This window comes from Hirundo rustica, chromosome 2 (genome assembly GCF_015227805.2).
Source record: "Hirundo rustica isolate bHirRus1 chromosome 2, bHirRus1.pri.v3, whole genome shotgun sequence".
NCBI lineage: Eukaryota > Metazoa > Chordata > Aves > Passeriformes > Hirundinidae > Hirundo > Hirundo rustica.
This window is the reverse complement of record NC_053451.1, coordinates 117,648,573-117,667,721: the sequence shown is the minus strand read 5'-3', so window position 1 is coordinate 117,667,721 and position 19,149 is coordinate 117,648,573. Positions and strand designations below refer to the sequence as shown.

At 45.9% G+C, this 19,149-nt stretch overlaps 1 protein-coding gene across 2 annotated transcripts in view; it reads right to left on the bottom strand.

Moving 5' to 3' along the window:
* The window catches only part of RUNX1 (RUNX family transcription factor 1), an 89,984-nt gene that overhangs the window by 53,738 nt on the left and 17,097 nt on the right, over window positions 1-19,149 (bottom strand). For both annotated transcript variants that reach the window (XM_040056839.1, XM_040056840.1), the window contains exon 3: window positions 3,482-3,586. In XM_040056839.1, coding sequence (XP_039912773.1) covers window positions 3,482-3,586 — 105 coding nt within the window. The remainder of the gene's footprint in view (window positions 1-3,481; window positions 3,587-19,149) is intronic.

Sequence of the window (19,149 nt, the reverse complement as noted above, 5' to 3'; positions counted from 1 at the left end):
AACCCATGTCTCCATCAGAGGAATTTAGGGAAAAGACATCGGAGTGGTCGTGGCTGTGATTTGGAAATCTCAGTGAGAAGTCAGATTTGAGGACTTTGAGGCCCACTTTAAAAATGAAGGGAGCAAAATGTAACCATTGGAAAAAGCTGGGAGAGCTGGGGGTGTTTGGCCTGGAGAGCAGAAGGCTCTGGGGAGAGCTCAGAGCCCCTTCCTGAGGTTCTAAATTGGAAGGAGAGGGACTTTTTATGCAGGCAGAGAGTGACAGGAAAAGGGGGAATGGTTTTAAAGAGATGGAAGGGATGGAGGGGATCTTGGGAAGGAATTGTTCCCTGGGAGAGTGAGGAGGGGCTGGGATGGAATTCCCAGAGCAGCTGTGGCTGCCCCTGGATCCCTGGCAGTGCCCAAGGCCACGATGGACACTGGGGCTGGAGCAGCCTGGGACGGTGGAAGGTGTCCCTGCCATGGCAGGGGTGGGAATGGGATGATTTGAATCTCCCTTCCAACCCAACCATTCCATGATTCCATCAAAGAACTTTTCTGTGGTAAATCACCCAAGAACGGGGGTTATAACACACGAAAATTACAACTCTCCTTATCTCTGCATTAGGTTTTGGAGTCGTCCCTCTGCACTTGGTATTTTTGTTTTTCAGCTTTTTTCACTTGTCTGAAATCAGAGACTGGAGAAGAGTCTCTTCAGCCCTTCCTGAAGGTTTTTCTGGGTCATTTCTTAACAAAAAATTCTTTTCACAGCACCCTGTGGATGGTGCCTCTGCCATGGCAGGGGTGGCACTGGATGATTTTAAGCTCCCTTCCAACCCGACCATTCCATGACTCCATGAAAGAACATTTCTGTGGTAAATCACCCAAGAACAGAGGTTGTAACACAGGGAAATTCCAGCTCTCCCTCTCTCTCCAGACACCATGGGACATTACACTCTGGTTCGGAAGAGCTTTGCTCCTGCAGCTCTTGGAATCCCTGTGAAACATCCAGGGGTGGAGATGGATGATCTTTAATCCCTTCCATCCCAAACCACTCCATGATCCCACAATCCCTTCTGTGCTGTGTCATGAATGACTCAGCAATAAAAAAACCTGTGAATTCCTACTGGGGGGAATTCCTACTGGGGGGATTCCTGCTGGTGGGAGTCCAGCCTTTCCTCATGAGGTACCCAAAACCTCCCTCCCTGTGCAGCTGATTTGCCTAAAACAAGGGATGTGAATTCCGAGGAAGCCTTTGCATGCATTTGGGTCAGGCAGATACGTCTGCTGCTTCCGTATGGATCGTATCTCCAGTTCCTCTTTAAAATGCACAATCTCATTAAATATTAACTCCTCTACCAACTGAAGAATTGATTTCCAACAGAAGCTTTGCCTGCAGGAGGATTTTGTTTCGAGCAGATGCATATTCAAAGAACTAAAGTTTATTCATTGTCTGCCAACCCTGAGCATGCCCAGGTAATTGCATATGCAAATCTGGAATTTGCATACGCAAATATCTCTTTGACGTGCACAGCTGCCTGGTTCACTGGGGATATTTTCCAGGGACAATTCAACCACAATGTAAATAAAAAAAAGTCCCAAACAACAAACCAAAGAAATAAGAATAAATAAATAAGGAGCCTTACGCTGACAGAGTATTTGTTTTAAGGCCTGTACTCAAATCCAAAAAAATAAGTCAGATTTTCCCACTAAAAACATGGATCATGACGCAACTCAGGTAAATGGAGGCTCCAGAAGAAAACCTGAGTTTTCTAAGCTATTTCAGCTGAAGTAGGAAACATTTCTTTCCTGGTTAAGCAGCCCCAAGCTGCGAGTCTCGTTCCCTGGAGGGTGTTTGAGCCCTGCTGCTCTGTTCTCCCAGGACGATTCCACTTAAGCAACAACCAGAACTTCTGCCAAGAGCGTGGGAGAGGTGCAAGAAACTCATTCCAAACCTCAATTTACATTTTGATAACAATATGCAAATGCCCCACTGGGGTAGTGACTGAAGCCAAGGATTGCCTCTGGTGACCGCCAAAGACTCTGGGATCCAGCACTCTGGGATCCAGCACAGGGAGGACGTGGAGCTGCTGGAGAGAGCCCAGAGGAGGCAGCAGGATGAGCAGAGGCATGGAGCAGCTCTGCTGGGAGCAAAGGCTGGCAGAGCTGGCATTGTTCAGCCTGGCCAGGAGAAGCTTTGGGCTGAGCTCAGGGTGGCCTTGCAGGGCCTGAAGGAGCCCCAGGAAACCTGGAGAGAGACAATTCCCAAGGGCTGCAGGGACAGGACACAGGGAATGGCTCCCAGTGCCAGAGGGCAGGGCTGGACGGGAGATTGGGAATCAGGAATTGTTCCCTGGCAGGGTGCTGAGGCCCTGGCACAGGGTGCCCAGAGCAGCTGTGGCTGCCCCTGGATCCCTGGGAGTGCCCAAGGCCAGGTTGGACACTGGGGCTTGGAGCCTGGAAGGTGTCTGGGGGTGGAACAAAATGATCTTTAAGACCCCTTCTTTCCCAAAGGAAATCATTCCCTGATTCTGTGATCTCTCTTTGCACGTCTGCTCCACCCTCACTGCATTTCACCCAGACAGAACTGTCTGCCCTCAGCACATGAACAAAACAACCCCGTGTGTGCAAGGCTCAGGCATTCCCTGGGAATAGCAAATCCTTCCGCTCCTCCTTGTGCTTTATTCTTTTAAAAAAGGGAAGGAAGGAAGAAAGAAAGAAAGAGAGAGAGAGAAAGAATTAATGAAAGAATGAAGGAGGAAGGAAAGAAAGACAGAAAGATAGAGAGAAAGAGAGAAAGAGAGAAAGAGAGAAAGAGAGAAAGAGAGAAAGAGAGATAGAAAGTGAGAAAGAAAGAGAGAAAGAAAGAGAGAAAGAGAGAAAGAGAGAAAGAGAGAAAGAGAGAAAGAGAGAGAGAAAGAGAGAAAGAAAGAAAGAAAGAAAGGAAAGAAAAGAAAGAAAGAAAGAAGAAAGAAATAAGAAAGAAAGAAAGAAAGAAGAAGAAAGAAGAAGAAAGAAAGAAAAGAAAGAATATTTGCTGTTTGCGTAAATAAATGGGTTCTCCCGAGCTGCCCCACAGCTGAGGTTCAGGGAGCTCCAGGAAGCAGCAAACCATGGGATTTATTCCTGTTTTCAGAGTGGCTGAGCCTGAAGGGTTTGATCAATGCCATATGGGTTTGATCAATGCTTTAAAATTCTCTTAACATTTGAAAAGCAAGAAATGATGTGGAAGGCCTTCGCTGCCCCCCTTTTACCAGCATCCCTTCTGTCAGCTCCTGGGTACGGGCCAAGCCAGGCCTGGCTGGTTATCTCAGAAATGCAAGTCACTGGATCAGCTGGACACCAGTGAAAAGGGAAACTTCAGGAAGGCAGGATTGAAACCACTTGTAAAGCTTAAAACGTTCCCTTTTCTCCACGTGCTGCTGGATTTGGTGTGGCTGGGGATGAGCCCCTACATTAAATCAGTTTATCCCTCTGGAAATTCTCTCCCGAGCTCACTTACTTCGGGGTTCCCGAGGTCCATCCACTGTGATCTTGATGGCTCTGTGGTACGTGGCTACCTGGGGAGGATTTGTGAAGACTGTGATGGTCAGAGTGAAGCTTTTCCCTGCAACAGGAAGAAAGAAAATGTTACTGAGCAAAATAAATAAATAAGTAAATAAATAAATAATAATAAAAAATCCATGAGCAAGCGTTGAGAAAAGCAAACTCCTCATTTCTGGTAGAGCTTGAACGCCCTGCAAGGCACTAAAAGGTTTTATAGGGTGTAGAATCCTGGTGCTGGATGCATTCCCTCCATGGCAACTGCTCAAAGCTTTCGGGGAAACAAAATTAATTTATATTTAAATCATCTACACTCTGTTTGTTAAATAAAAAAAAAAAAAAAAAAAAAAGGAGGTTACCCTGAACAGCCAGGGTTTATCTGATGTTCCTGACTCTGGTGTGTTATCTGTGCTTTCCAAAGGGAGTTCGTGCAGGGAGGTTGGGAAATCGTGGCTGGCTTTTCCAAAACTGCCACGGGAATCGGAGCAGCAGCACTTGTTAAGAAGGGATGAGAAGCGGGTGCTCAGATCCCCCAGGCAGGCTGGAAAATCCCACACCCCGTGGCTGAGGCCAGCAGGAGATCAATTCCATCTCGTGAAGCCCAGCCCGCTGAAAATCATCTGCTACTGCAATGCCAAGAAAGAAGGGAATGGAAAAAATAATAATAATAATAATAATAATAAAAATCCCTACAGCTCGTCCGCAGAGAATTAAAACATTTTATGGAGCCACAGCAGAGGATAAAGCCCAGTTTCTCTATTATTCAGCAAGAAAATGGCGAAGGCCTTTTCCAAGTTGTTCTGTGCAGGGCAAGGCTCTATTTTGGGAAAAGTACTGCTACCCCTGGATTTACTCCTGGCATTTCCGCAAGAACGGGAGCAACATTCTGCATCTTTGATAAGACCTCAGATGATGGCGCTGGCCTTGGCAGCAGTGAAAACATCGCCCGGCAGCAGCTTCAGCGTGGTTATCTCAGCATCAGAGCACTGAGAGGCTGGCAGGAATCTCTGTTATCAGCCAGAGGCGTCGGGGGACATCACCCCCAGTGGGATAACCAGGAATTGTTGTAAGAAAATTGAGGTGCTTCCTCCTTCTCCCTCGTTTTCCCACCTGGCTCCAGCCCAAGTGCGGAGCTTCTTCCCTCCCACCCATTTTTACTGTGTGCTTCGGTTAGCTTTATAAATAAATTGAAATAGAAATGGAAATAGAAATAGAAACAGAAGGAGAAATGGAAATATTAGTGCCAGCCTGGAGCAGCACTATTCCCCCCACCCCAGCAGCATTCCCTGGCAGTTCCATCCTGCCCTTCGTGCAGCTCCCCAAAAATGCTCCGTGGCCACTGCAAACCCTGGAAATTGTCCCCATCCCATCCCTGGGAATTCGGGGCTCAGCCTGCCCACCCCGAGGATGAGGAGCTGTGGGAGGTGAAGAGTCAATACAGGAGGTGGGTGGAATTGCAAACATCATTTCACATCCCTCTCTCAGGGCGTTCGGTGCTGCATCTACCCCAAACAAGGATGGCTGAGCTCTTGACACCCTTTAAACGGCAAATTTTGTGATAAAATTTTGTTTGTCTTTCCCTTGCCAGCACAACAGAAGAGGCATCAGGAAGAAAAGTTGACGAATCCCCTCCCAAAAAGCTTTATCGCCCATCAGAGAGGCACCTGGAGATCACAGAATCACAAATTATCCTGTGTTGGGACACACAAGGATCATCAAGCCCAGCTCTCAATTCCCTGGACAGGGATTTTCCTTCTTTCTAAAATATGATTCCCTGTATCACTAAATAGAACACCTAGACCCACTAAAAAAGAGAGAGAATTTAAAAATATGCTTTATTCTCTGGACTAATCGGCAGTATTTTCATCTTGCTCCCAGTCTGGGATGTTTTTTTGACAACTTCTCTGCTAGAACATGGCATCAATTAATTTCTTCAGAAGGCTCTGGAGAAGTTTCTACATAGAAGATAAATGCAGGAGAAACCTCAAACACAACAGCGAAATGCAGTGAAATGTGGCCGTAATTCCAGTCTGTAGGACCAGAATAATGAAGAAATCCCACAGGGATAATCCGGTCCAGCACTCAAGTGAGTGGCCTGGACAAGGAACTTCCTTCTTTCCAAAATATGATTCCCTGCATCACAAAATACAACACCTAGACCCACTAAAAAACAGAGAGAATTTAAAAATATACTTCATTTCCTGGACTAATCTGCAGTATTTTCATCTTGCTCCCAGTCTGGAATGGTTTTTTTGACAACTTCTCTGCTAGAACACGGTGTCAATTCATTTCTTTAGAAAGCTCCGGAGAAGTTTCTATACAGAAAATAAATGCAGGGAAAACCCCAAACACAACACCGAAATGCAGTAAAAGGTGGCCGTAATTCCAGTCTTTAGGACCAGGATAAAGAAGAATTCCCACAGGGATAATGGCCTAGACAGGGATCTTCCTTCTCTCCAAAATATAATTTCCTATATCCCTAAATAAAACACTTTTCACTAAAACAGAGAGAGAATGTAACAATATACTTCATTTACTGGGCAAATCTGCAGCATTTCTAGATTGCTTCCGGGGTTTTTTGGGTTTTTTGGGGTTTTGGTTTTTTGTTTTTGTTGGGGTTTTTTGTGCTTTTTTTTGTTGTTGCTGTTGTTCATTTGTTTTGTTTTTTTTGTTTTTTTTTTTGACAACTTCTCTGCTAGAACACTATGTCAATTCATTTCTTTAGAAAGCTCTGAAGAAGTTTCTATACAGAAAATAAGTACAGGAGAAACCCCAAACACAATAGTGAAATGCAGTGACATGTGGCCATAATTCCAGCCTGTAGGACCAGAATAAAGAAGAATTCCCACAGGAAGAATGAGCTGGACAGGGATTTTCCTTCTTTCCAAAATATGATTCCCTGCATCACAAAATACAACACCTAGACCCACTAAAACACAGAGAGAATTTTAAAATATGCTTTATTCTCTGCACTAATCTGCAGTATTTTCATATTGCTCCCAGTCTGGGATGGTTTTTTTGACAACTTCTCTGCTAGAACACGGTGTCAATTCATTTCTTTAGAAAGTTCTGGGGAAGTTTCTATATAGAAAATAAATGCAGGGAAAACCCCAAACACAACAGCGAAATGCAGTAAAATATGGCCGCAATTCCAGTCTCTAAAACCAGGATAAAGAAGAAGAGGGAGAAAATTTAAATTTTAAAAATTTAAAAATATACTTCATTTACTGGGCTATTTACTGCAGTATTTCCATCTGACTTCCAGTTTTGATGTTTGCTGCTCTGCCAGAACACACAATCAATTCATTTCTTCAGAAGGCTCTGGAGAAGTTTCTATAGAGAAAATAAGTACAGGAGAAACCCCAAACACAACAGTGAAATGCAGTGAAATGTGGCCGTAATTCCAGTCTGTAGGACCAGAATAATGAATAATTCCCACAGGGATAATCCAGTCCAGCACTCAAGTGAATGGCCTGAACAGGGAACTTCCCTTCTTTCCAAAATATGATTCCCTGCATCACAAAATACAACACCTAGACCCACTAAAACATAGAGAGAATTTTAAAATATGCTTTATTCTCTGGACTAATCTGCAGTATTTTCATCTTGCTCCCAGTCTGGGATGGTTTTTTTGACAACTTCTCTGCTAGAACACGGTGTCAATTCATTTCTTTAGAAAGTTCTGGGGAAGTTTCTATACAGAAAATAAATGCAGGGAAAACCCCAAACACAACAGCGAAATGCAGTAAAATGTGGCCGCAATTCCAGTCTCTAAAACCAGGATAAAGAAGAATTCCCACAGGGATAATGGCCTAGACAGGGATCTTCCTTCTCTCCAAAATATAATTTCCTATATCCCTAAATAAAACACTTTTCACTAAAACAGAGAGAGAATGTAACAATACACTTCATTTACTGGGCAAATCTGCAGCATTTCTACATTGCTTCCAGGGTTTTTTGGGGGTTTTTTGGGGTTTTGGTCTTTTGTTTTTGTTGGGGTTTTTTGTGCTTTTTTTTGTTGTTGTTGCTGTTGTTCATTTGTTTTGTTTTTTTGGTTTTTTTTTTTGACAACTTCTCTGCTAGAACACTATGTCGATTCATTTCTTTAGAAAGCTCTGAAGAAGTTTCTATACAGAAAATAAGTACAGGAGAAACCCCAAACACAACAGTGAAATGCAGTGACATGTGGCCATAATTCCAGCCTGTAGGACCAGAATAAAGACGAATTCCCACAGGAAGAATGACCTGGACAGGGAACTTCCCTTCTTTCCAAAATATAATTCCCTGCATCACAAAATACAACACCTAGACCCACTAAAACATAGAGAGAATTTTAAAATATGCTTTATTCTCTGGACTAATCAGCAGTATTTTCATCTTGCTCCCAGTCTGGGATGGTTTTTTGACAACTTCTCTGCTAGAACACTATGTCAATTCATTTCTTTAGAAAGCTCCGGAGAAGTTTCTATACAGAAAATAAATGCAGGGAAAACCCCAAACACAACACCGAAATGCAGTAAAAGGTGGCCGCAATTCCAGTCTTTAGGACCAGGATAAAGAAGAATTCCCACAGGGATAATGGCCTAGACAGGGGTCTTCCTTCTCTCCAAAATATAATTTCCTATATCCCTAAATAAAACACTTTTCACTAAAACAGAGAGAGAATGTAACAATATACTTCATTTACTGGGCAAATCTGCAGCATTTCTACATTGCTTCCAGGGTTTTTTGGGGTTTTTTTGGGGTTTTGGTTTTTTGTTTTTGTTGGGGTTTTTGGTGCTTTTTTTTTTTGTTGCTGTTGTTCATTTGTTTTTTTTTTTTTTTGTTTTGTTTTTTGACAACTTCTCTGCTAGAACACTATGTCGATTCATTTCTTTAGAAAGCTCTGAAGAAGTTTCTATACAGAAAATAAGTACAGGAGAAACCCCAAACACAACAGTGAAATGCAGTGAAATGTGGCCATAATTCCAGCCTGTAGGACCAGAATAAAGAAGAATTCCCACAGGAAGAATGACCTGGACAGGCATTTTCCTTCTTTCCAAAATATGATTCCCTGCATCACAAAATACAACACCTAGACCCACTAAAACATAGAGAGAATTTTAAAATATGCTTTATTCTCTGGACTAATCTGCAGTATTTTCATCTTGCTCCCAGTCTGGGATGGTTTTTTTGACAACTTCTCTGCTAGAACACGGTGTCAATTCATTTCTTTAGAAAGTTCCGGAGAAGTTTCTATATAGAAAATAAATGCAGGGAAAACCCCAAACACAACAGTGAAATGCAGTAAAATATGGCCGCAATTCCAGTCTCTAAAACCAGGATAAAGAAGAAGAGGGAGAAAATTTAGATTTTAAAAATTTAAAAATATACTTCATTTACTGGGCTATTTACTGCAGTATTTCCATCTGACTTCCAGTTTTGACATTTGCTGCTCTGCCAGAACACACAATCAATTCATTTCTTCATAAGGCTCTGGAGAAGTTTCTATAGAGAAAATAAGTACAGGAGAAACCCCAAACACAACAGTGAAATGCAGTGAAATGTGGCCGTAATTCCAGTCTGTAGGACCAGAATAATGAATAATTCCCACAGGGATAATCCAGTCCAGCACTCAAGTGAATGGCCTGGACAAGGAACTTCCTTCTTTCCAAAATATGATTCCCTGCATCACAAAATACAACACCTAGACCCACTAAAACATAGAGAGAATTTTAAAATATGCTTTATTCTCTGGACTAATCTGCAGTATTTTCATCTTGCTCCCAGTCTGGGATGGTTTTTTTGACAACTTCTCTGCTAGAACACGGTGTCAATTCATTTCTTTAGAAAGCTCCGGAGAAGTTTCTATACAGAAAATAAATGCAGGGAAAACCCCAAACACAACACCGAAATGCAGTAAAAGGTGGCCGTAATTCCAGTCTTTAGGACCAGCATAAAGAAGAATTCCCACAGGGATAATGGCCTAGACAGGGATCTTCCTTCTCTCCAAAATATAATTTCCTATATCCCTAAATAAAACACTTTTCACTAAAACAGAGAGAGAATGTAACAATATACTTCATTTACTGGGCAAATCTGCAGCATTTCTACATTGCTTCCAGGGTTTTTTGGGGTTTTTTTGGGGTTTTCGTTTTTGTTTTTGTTGGGGTTTTTTGTGCCTTTTTTTTTTTTGTTGCTGTTGTTCATTTGTTTTGTTTTTTTGTTTTTTTGTTTTTGACAACTTCTCTGCTAGAACACTACGTCGATTCATTTCTTTAGAAAGCTCTGAAGAAGTTTCTATACAGAAAATAAGTACAGGAGAAACCCCAAACACAACAGTGAAATGCAGTGACATGTGGCCATAATTCCAGCCTGTAGGACCAGAATAAAGAAGAATTCCCACAGGAAGAATGACCTGGACAGGCATTTTCCTTCTTTCCAAAATATGATTCCCTGCATCACAAAATACAACACCTAGACCCACTAAAACACAGAGAGAATTTTAAAATATGCTTTATTCTCTGCACTAATCTGCAGTATTTTCATATTGCTCCCAGTCTGGGATGGTTTTTTTGACAACTTCTCTGCTAGAACACGGTGTCAATTCATTTCTTTAGAAAGCTCTGGAGAAGTTTCTATATAGAAAATAAATGCAGGGAAAACCCCAAACACAACAGTGAAATGCAGTAAAATATGGCCGCAATTCCAGTCTCTAAAACCAGGATAAAGAAGAAGAGGGAGAAAATTTAAATTTTAAAAATTTAAAAATATACTTCATTTACTGGGCTATTTACTGCAGTATTTCCATCTGACTCCCAGTTTTGACATTTGCTGCTCTGCCAGAACACACAATCAATTCATTTCTTCAGAAGGCTCTGGAAAAGTTTCTACATAGAAGATAAATGCAGGAGAAACCCCAAACACAACAGCGAAACGCAGTAAAATGTGGCCATAATTCCAGTCTCTAAAACCTGGATAAAGAAGAATTCCCACAGGGATAATGGCCTGGACAGAGATCTTCCTTCTCTCCAAAATACAATTTCCTGTATCACCAAATAAAACACTTTTCACTAAAACAGAGAGAGAATGTAAAAATATACTTCATTTACTGGACAAATCTGCAGCATTTCTATATTGCTTCCAGTTTTGGGGGGGGGGGGGCTGTATTTTATTTTATTTTATTTTATTTTATTTTATTTTATTTTATTTTATTTTATTTTATTTTATTTTATTTTATTTTTTATTTTATTTTTATTTTTATTTTTATTTTATTTATTTTATTTATTTTTTAATTTTTTTTTTAATTTTTTTTTTTTTTAATTTTTTTTTTCCCCCCAACTTCTCTGCTGGAACACAATGTCAAATTCATTTCTTTAGAAAGCTCTGGAGAAGTTTCTATTACGGAAAATAAGCGCAGGAGAAAACCCCAACAACAATGTGCCCATAATTCCAGCCAACAAGACCAGAATAAAGAAGAAGAGGGAGCCGATTTTCTTTATTATACTTTTTTTAAAGAATTTTTTTTGTTGTTGTTCTTTTTCCCCAGAGCAAACTCGACCGAGCCCGCGCGGGGCTGGCCGAGCAGGAAGACGCTTGGGTGTCTCCTGGTTGGCGGCAGACCGCTCCTGAACCACATCCTGGTTAACCGCAGCCCCCAGAAGCACCGACCTGCCCGTCTCTCACTGCTGCTCACCAAACAACTCCACCTGCCTTTTACCCCCTTCTGCTTCTGCCCCGTCTCCACCCAGCTCGGTGCAGTGGTTTTGTGGCTCCCCAGTTATTCATCGTTTACGGCGCTGCCCGACAACTGTTGGATGGGAGGGATTGCGAGTTAAACGTGGGGTTCGTGGGTGTCCCTGGTTTGGGGTGACAGCAGGGCCAGAAGCGTCTCCTGGTTTTAGATTTTATTTCCAGCGACACCCGCGTGATGCACCCAGAGTGTCTGCACGGACGGACTGACCGAAACTGAGTCAGGCGGAGAGGACCCGACCCTGCTGGCCACCGGAAACGGGGAACAAACAGCCCCAAAAGTCATCCTGGAACTCTGGCCGTGTTTGGATGCCTCCAAAAGTCACCCTGAAAGCGTCACGGCACTGTGATCTAACTTCAAAGTCCAGGAGCCTCTGGGTTCAACATTCCCACAAATCAATGGAAAACCCCCCAGAAATCGGCTCAGGGCTGCGTGGATGGAAGCCAATTGTTCTGGGGTCATCCTGGGGGTCTTTGATGAGGGGTGAAAGGGGTTTTGGGGTGCAAGAGCCACATCAGACCCTGTTTCTCCCTAGAATTATCCCTGGTGGTTCCTAAGACAGGCACCTTTTGAGCACCAGGGTGAAATTCTCCAGAGGTGGGACAGGGCTCTGCCTTTGGAAACCCTTCCCACAGACATCAAGGCCTCAAATGTGTGAGGGCACAGCCCAGGATTCGTTGCTTCCATCAGCTCTTCCCTCTCAGCCAGGGTAGGAAAAATCATGTGGGAATGTTTGATTATTGCAAGAGGTGTAAGGTCAGAACCCACCCAGAAAAACCAACGGAAACAGGAGCAGTCCTGGCTGGAATACACGGCGGAGTTTGGGAATGTGATCTGGACACTGTTGGGGGGTTTGGTGGAGACCGGAACGCAAAAGCGCCTTCAAGTGTCACTGATTTGGCAGCTGAAGTCATGGGATTCCAGAGTCAATTCCAATTTCCAGAACGGGAAAATCCCTCCCAGCCCAGGCAGTGCCAGCTGTGCCCCGTGCCCACCTTGTCCCCAGCCCAGAGCACTGAGGGCTACCTCCAGGTGACACCTGCAGGGATGGAGACTCCACCACCTCAGATGGATTCTGAGTTGCCCTCACATTTATAGGATTGCTCAGGAGGCCCCTTGAGACTGGGAGAAACTGAGAGAACTCCAGAGGAAGAACGAAGAGCAAAGTTCAAGAGGGAACGGCCTCGGGCTGGGCCAGGGGAGGCTCAGCTCGGACAGCAGCAGGAATTTCCCCATGGAAAGGGGCTCAGGCCTTGGCAGGGGCTGCCCAGGGAGCTCTGCAGTGCCCATCCCTGCAGGTGGCACCTGGAGGTGGCACTCAGTGCTCCGGGCTGGGGACAAGGTGGGCACGGGGCACAGCTGGCGCTGCCTGGGCTGGGAGGGATTTGCCAGCCTCGGGGATTTGGGGATTCTGTGCTATCATCCCTTCAGCCCAGGCTTTTCCACGATTCCATGATCAAAGATTCCTAGATCAAAGCCTCTGCCTGTGCCCTGCACCGAAATCCAAGGATTTGAAGCCTCCATTCCAGGTCCGTCCCTTCTCCAGAGGCTGGAGAAGAACCAGACCCCCCAGGATTCCAGTGGTCTCTAGAACCGCCCTGGAGAGCTCTAGAGGGAGCAAGAGGCTCGCCAGCTGCGGCCCCTGGGAATGTCTGAGGGGGAAAACATGAATCCTGGGTGACACCAGGGTCACATGAAGCTCCTGTGTCCTGCTTGAGTCATCCCGGAGCAGTGTCACCGTCAGCTGGGGCCGCGGGCGGGAGGGACACTTCTAATAAAAGTGGCTCCATGGGCAGAGGGAAAAGGGAGGGAGGAACTGTTGGGAAAAGAGGCCACAACTTGAACCTCTCGCTTCATTTCGAGCCTTTGATCCTTTATCCACCCATGGATAAAAGGTCATCCCAGTGGGAACGGGAAAAAAAAAAATGGAAAATCGGAAATTTGGCTGTGGAGGGGGGAGAAAAAGGCAAAGAAATGGGGTTGGTGTAATCACTGCCTTTCCCTTTTGGGCTTCGTTCCAACAAACCTTCGTGCTGTTAGATTTGGGGTTGGTTGTTTGGGGTTTTTTTAATCCTTTTTATTTTTCAAAAATTTGTTAAATTATTAAATAAAAAGGAGAGGGAAAATAGAAGGAAAGCAGCCAAGAATGTCTGTACTGACAAGAACAAATGTATAGATGGAAAACCACAAAATGCAAGGCCCAAATGCAACTCAAATGACATTACAGACATTTCTATTCTATTAAGGAGAGCGAATTCCAGGTTCTGGGGAGAAACAGGATGATTTTATTTCGGAGGGTTTTTGTGTTTTTTTTTTTTTTAATCCAGCTTCTACCTTTTAGCCCCTTTGTACCGGCATTAAACCAGGCTAAATACTCAATTTTCCCCATTTTTCTGGCTCCTCACAGCATCTCCCTGGCTCTCTGCCAAAGCCAGGAGCTCTCCCGCACTTAAACACCTCCAGGATGCCATCCACACATCCCGTATCCATCCCCAAATGTCACCTCCCAGACGCTGGGGCCAATTTTTGCCTGCCCTTATCTCCGAGCGCTCCAAATCTGACCAAAAAGCCGAGGAGGGCCGAAATCTCTGGACCCTTCGTGAATTATCAGCTGCTCATCCCTGTTTTTTTAGGTGCTCAAAGCCTGCACCAGGGGAAATTCCGTGCTCAGGTGGTGGCTTTTTTCAGTGAGGGTTTGGCACGGGAGGAAACTTTGCCTCTCATGTTCGATCTGGTGCTGTTTCATCAGAAGAAAAAGAAAGGAAAAAGAGCTGCAGCTGGAGAGAGAGGCATCAAAAAAAAAAAAAAAAGAAGAAAAAAGAAGAACATGATTTGTTTACCAGCGGCACCACAGATGCCACTGGATTTAAATATGAAATAAAGCTGTTATTCACCTCAGCTGGAGACGGTTTGTAAATTGTGACCAACGGTCCAAACGCCCAGATGAGGGTGGTGGCCCGAAAAAAAACCGCGCCAGGGAGAACTCGGAGCCTTTTCCAGAGCCTAAAGGAGCTCCAAAATGGCTGGAGAGGGACTTGGGGCAAGGGATGGAGGGGCAGGAATGGTTTAAGAGGGAGAAGGGCAGGATTAGATGGGATTTGGGGCAGGAATTCCTCTCAGTGAGAGTGGGGAGGAGCTGGCACAGAAAAGCTGTGGCTGTCCCACCCCTGGAAGTGTCCAAGGCCAGCTTGGAGCAGCCTGGGACAGTGCAAGCTGTCCCTGCCCGTGGCACTGGATGATTTTTAAAGTCCTTCCCAAACCCAAACCGTTCCACGGTTCCGAGAACTGTCCCTGTGAATCCGTCACAGGGGGAGACGGAGCCGCTCCTGTAATTTTTATGGATCTCTCTCAGGTTTGAGCACGTGTCAGACTGGAAATTTGGGAAGTACACCCCCTTTCCCTCCTGCCAAAGCAGCCTGGCTCGGAGAAACCTGACCTTGGGAACATTTCTCACTCCAGGAAGTTCTGCTCTCCGTGTTTACACAGCAGCTCCTTACCCAGGATGAAATCTCCAGCGCTCTAAATCAATAAATGTTTTGTTCTGCATTTCTACGGGGCCAAAAGGGGTCCTGCTGCAAACTGGAAACCCCAGAAATACTGGAATTTTTTTTTCACAATAAAGGTGGGAAAAGCGGCTCATTCCCGCAGGAACTTGGTTGATCCTGGCTTTTCCCTTTTCCTTTCCTCCCCAGCTCCCAAATCCTGAATTTTTTTTCCACAATAAAGGTGGAACAGGAGCTCATTCCTGCAGGGACATGGCTGGTCCTGGCTTTTCCCTTTTCCTTTCCTCCCCAGCTCCCAAATCCTGAAATTTTTTCCACCATAAAGGTGGAACAGGAGATCATGCCTGCAGGAACGTGTCTGGTGCTGGCTTTTCCCTTTTCCTTTCCTTCCCAAATCCTGATTTTTTTCACAATAAAGATGGAAAAGCAGCTCGTTCCTGCAGGAACACGATTGATGCTGGCTTTTCCCTTTTCCTTTCCTCCCCAGCTCCCAAATCCTGATTTTTTTTCCACAATAAAGCTGGAAAAGCAGCTCATTCCCACAAGGACATGGCTGGTGCTGTCTTTTTTTTTCCTTTCCTTCCCAAATCTTGGTGGGTTTTTTTGGGTTTTGGGGGTTTTTTTTTGGCTGTGTTTTTTTTTTTTTTTTTTTCCCCCCCACAATATTTATGGTAAAGCTGCTTATTCCTGCAGGAACACGGCCAGTCTTGGCTTTTCTCTTTTCCTTTCCTTCCCAGCTCCCAAATCCTGAAATTTTTATTTTTTTTCCCCAATATTTGTGGAAAAGCAGATCATTCCTTCAGGAACGTGGCCAGTGCTGGCTTTTCCCTTTTCCTTTCTTTCCCAGCTCCCAAATACTGTGATTTTTTCCACAATAAAGCTGGAAAAGCAGCTCATTCCCACAAGGACATGGCTGGTGCTGTCTTTTCCCTTTTCCTTTCCTTCCCAGCTCCCAAATCCTGATTTTTTTCCACAATAAACCCGGAAAAGCAGCTCATTCCTGCAGGAATATGGCTGGTCCTGGATTTTCCCTTTTCCTTTCCTTCCCAGCTCCCAAATCCCAAAATTTTTCTCTTTTTTTCACAATATTTGTGGGAAAAGCAGCTCATTCCTGCAGGAACCTGGTTGATCCTGGCTTTTCCCTTTTCCTTTCTTTCTCAGCTCCCAAATCCTGATTTTTTTTTTCTACAATAAAGCTGGAAAAGCAGCTCATTCCTGCGGGAACATGGTTGATCCTGGCTTTTCCCTTTTCCTATCTTTCTCAGCTCCCAAATCCTGATTTTTTTTCCACAATAAAGCTGGAAAAGCAGCTCATTCCTGCAGGAACCTGGTTGATCCTAGCTTTTCCCTTTTCCTTTCTTTCTCAGTTCCCAAATCCCAATTTTTTTCCCACAATAAAGCTGGAAAACCAGCTCATTCCTGCAGGAACCTGGTTGATCCTGGCTTTTCCCTTTTCCTTTCTTTCTCAGCTCCCAAATCCTGATTTTTTTCCACAATAAAGCTGGAAAACCAGCTCATTCCTGCAGGAACCTGGCTGATCCTGGCTTTTCCCTTTTCCTTTCTTTCTCAGTTCCCAAATCCCAATTTTTTTTCCACAATAAAGCTGGAAAACCAGCTCATTCCTGCAGGAACCTGGTTGATCCTGGCTTTTCCCTTTTCCTTTCTTTCTCAGCTCTCAAATCCCGATTTTTTTCCCACAATAAAGCTGGAAAACCAGCTCATTCCTGCAGGGACCTGGTTGATCCTGGCTTTTCCCCTTTCCCTTTCCTCCCCAGCTCCCTGCAGCACTCCACACATGCCCTCCAAACTCTTTCCCTCCTTTTCTCCATGTTTTTTTTTTTTCCTTCCTAACAATTCCAACCCTGGGCTGGGAAAAGCAGCAGAGCCGCTGCGTTCTTCCCGGAGCAAGGAGGCCAGCAGAACCTCGTGGGGGGGAATCCTTCCAGTTATTTCGGCGAGGTCCAAATGACAGGTGCCCAGCCCGAATTATTTCGGCACTCTGAACCCCAGGCAAGGCAGGAATTCCATGGAGCGACCCGAATTACATCAGGGGGCTCGAGCGCTGTCGAGCTCGGCGGGCGCTCGGATGGGAATGTCACCTTCTGCGGGTGACCAGGGAAGTCCCTGGCGCTCCGGGGGAGATTTTCCCTGAGCGTTTGCTTCTTTCGGAAGTCAAAAATACCGTCTCAGGACATGAAACGTCCGCCCCGGCAGGTGCGGAAACTGGTGCTGCTGTTGTTTTCCAGCTGTTCTAATAAAGATAACTCGGGCCCTGAGTTTTGCTGCCTCAATTCCTTAGAGAAGTGGAAAAAATTCCACCCCCCACCCCCCAAGAAATGCCTGGGAGGAGTCTCAGGGTGATGCAGGTTCCGTGAAAAGAGAAAAATCAGCCCGGGCAGGAGGCTGGGGCTGCTCCCTGGGACAGAGGGAGTCTGAATCAAGGGATGAAAAGACTCTGGGGGATCCTCAGAGGAGTTCCAGGTGGATCCCAGGACACCGAAAGAGCACAAACATCTTGGGAATCCCACCCTGGAGGGCTCCCTGAAATCTCAGCTGCCCCAAGGAGATGGGGAGGGAGGTTCTAAAGTCACTTTTTCCCATTTTTTCTCGAGCCACAGTGGCACCAACATTCAAATCCCTTTCCTGAGAGAAACACCCTCCTGGTGGGACGAGCACCCGGCGTGCCAGGAACGGGTCGGCGCCGATTTAAAACCACATTTCTGCTTTTTTGTCCCTTCCTGGAGCAGGCAGCACCTCCAGCATCTCACCCGGAGCCCTCAGAAGCCTCTCTCACACAAAAAGCCGAGAAATGTTGCAAGGCTGGGACTGAGCTCACTGAACCAGATGATTTTTCTGTCTGTGACGGTTTTATGGTTGGTTTTTTTTTTGGTTTCTTTTTTTTTTTTTTTTTCGGGGGTGGGGAGGACACACAGATGTTTCACGCTCGAATTTGGCGATTTGTGCGCCGCCGGTTTCACTTCTGCGCTGCCGAGGGGTTTCACTTCCCCGGGCCGTGGGCTGTGGTGACGACACCGTCCTGTGCTGATCCCTGCCAGCCTGACAAAGTGTGGAAAAGGGCAGCCCGGTGGCACCTGATGGCCCTTCTGCCCTCCAGCACCTCGGGTTTAGATGGGCATTCCCTGGAAAAATTTCGTGGCTGGGGTGTAAAACCGGACTCTCAGCCGGATTCCTGTTTTCCCCCTCTCTCAGGCTGCTGCTTTTGCCACCTTGGGGAGTTTTTTCCCTGTGAATGTTGAGCAGAGATGCCACAAAAGCACAATTTGTTGTGCTTAGAGCGTGAAAATAGGTGTCAGCTGAGTTGGGTGGGCAGGAAATGGTGGTGGCCATTGATCGGGAAGGAGCTGCGGCAGGAAAAGAGGAAAATGACCGAGAATCTGGGAGAGGAGAGGAGAGGAGAGGAGAGGAGAGGAGAGGAGAGGAGAGGAGAGGAGAGAGGAGAGGAGAGGAGAGGAGAGGAGAGGAGAGGAGAGGAGAGGAGAGGAGAGGAGAGGAGAGGAGAGGAGAGGAGAGGAGAGGAGAGGAGAGGAGAGGAGAGGAGAGGAGAGGAATAAAAGAGGATGTGAAAAGAGGAGCTCTCTGAGGACAGGGTGTCCTGCAGCAGAATCCCAGAATGGTCGGGGCTGGAAGGGAACTTAAAAATCATCTCATTCCCACCCCTGCCATGGCAGGGACACCTCCCACTGTCTTAGGCTGCTCCAAGCCCCAGTGTCCAACCTGGCCTTGGGCACTGCCAGGGGTCCAGGGGCAGCCACAGCTGCTCTGGGAATTCCATTCTAGTCCCTCATGACCAACCCAGAGAACAATTCCTTCCCAATATCCAAGAGAAGCCTTCCTTCTAGCAGTTTGAGGCCATTCCCTGTGTCCTGTCCCTGCAGCCCTTGGGAATTGTCTCTCTCCGGGTTTCCTGGGGCTCCTTCAGGCCCTGCAAGGCCACCCTGAGCTCAGCCCAAAGCTTCTCCTGGCCAGGCTGAACAATGCCAGCTCTGCCAGCCTTTGCTCCCAGCAGAGCTGCTCCATCCCTCTGCTCATCCTGCTGCCTCCTCTGGGCTCTCTCCAGCAGCTCCAGGTGCTCCCTGTGCTGGATCCCAGCTCTGCAGCTGGGCTCTCACCTCAGGGGGCACAGGGGACACAAAAGCCACCCAAGGCTGTCACCCAGGAGCTGCCACAGCCACGAGCCACCTCTGCCAACCCCAAAGCCCCAGGAATGCCCCGTGTGCTGATGGCCAATTCCAGAGTGGGAGCTGTGGGAGGAATTTGGCTGCCAGGATCATCCTTTGTGTCCCAGCACCCTCAGGTCCTGTGGAAATCTCAGCTTTGTGGTGCAGGTGGTTCCTGTGGTTGTGTCTGCGCACCAGAGTTACACCAACCTCC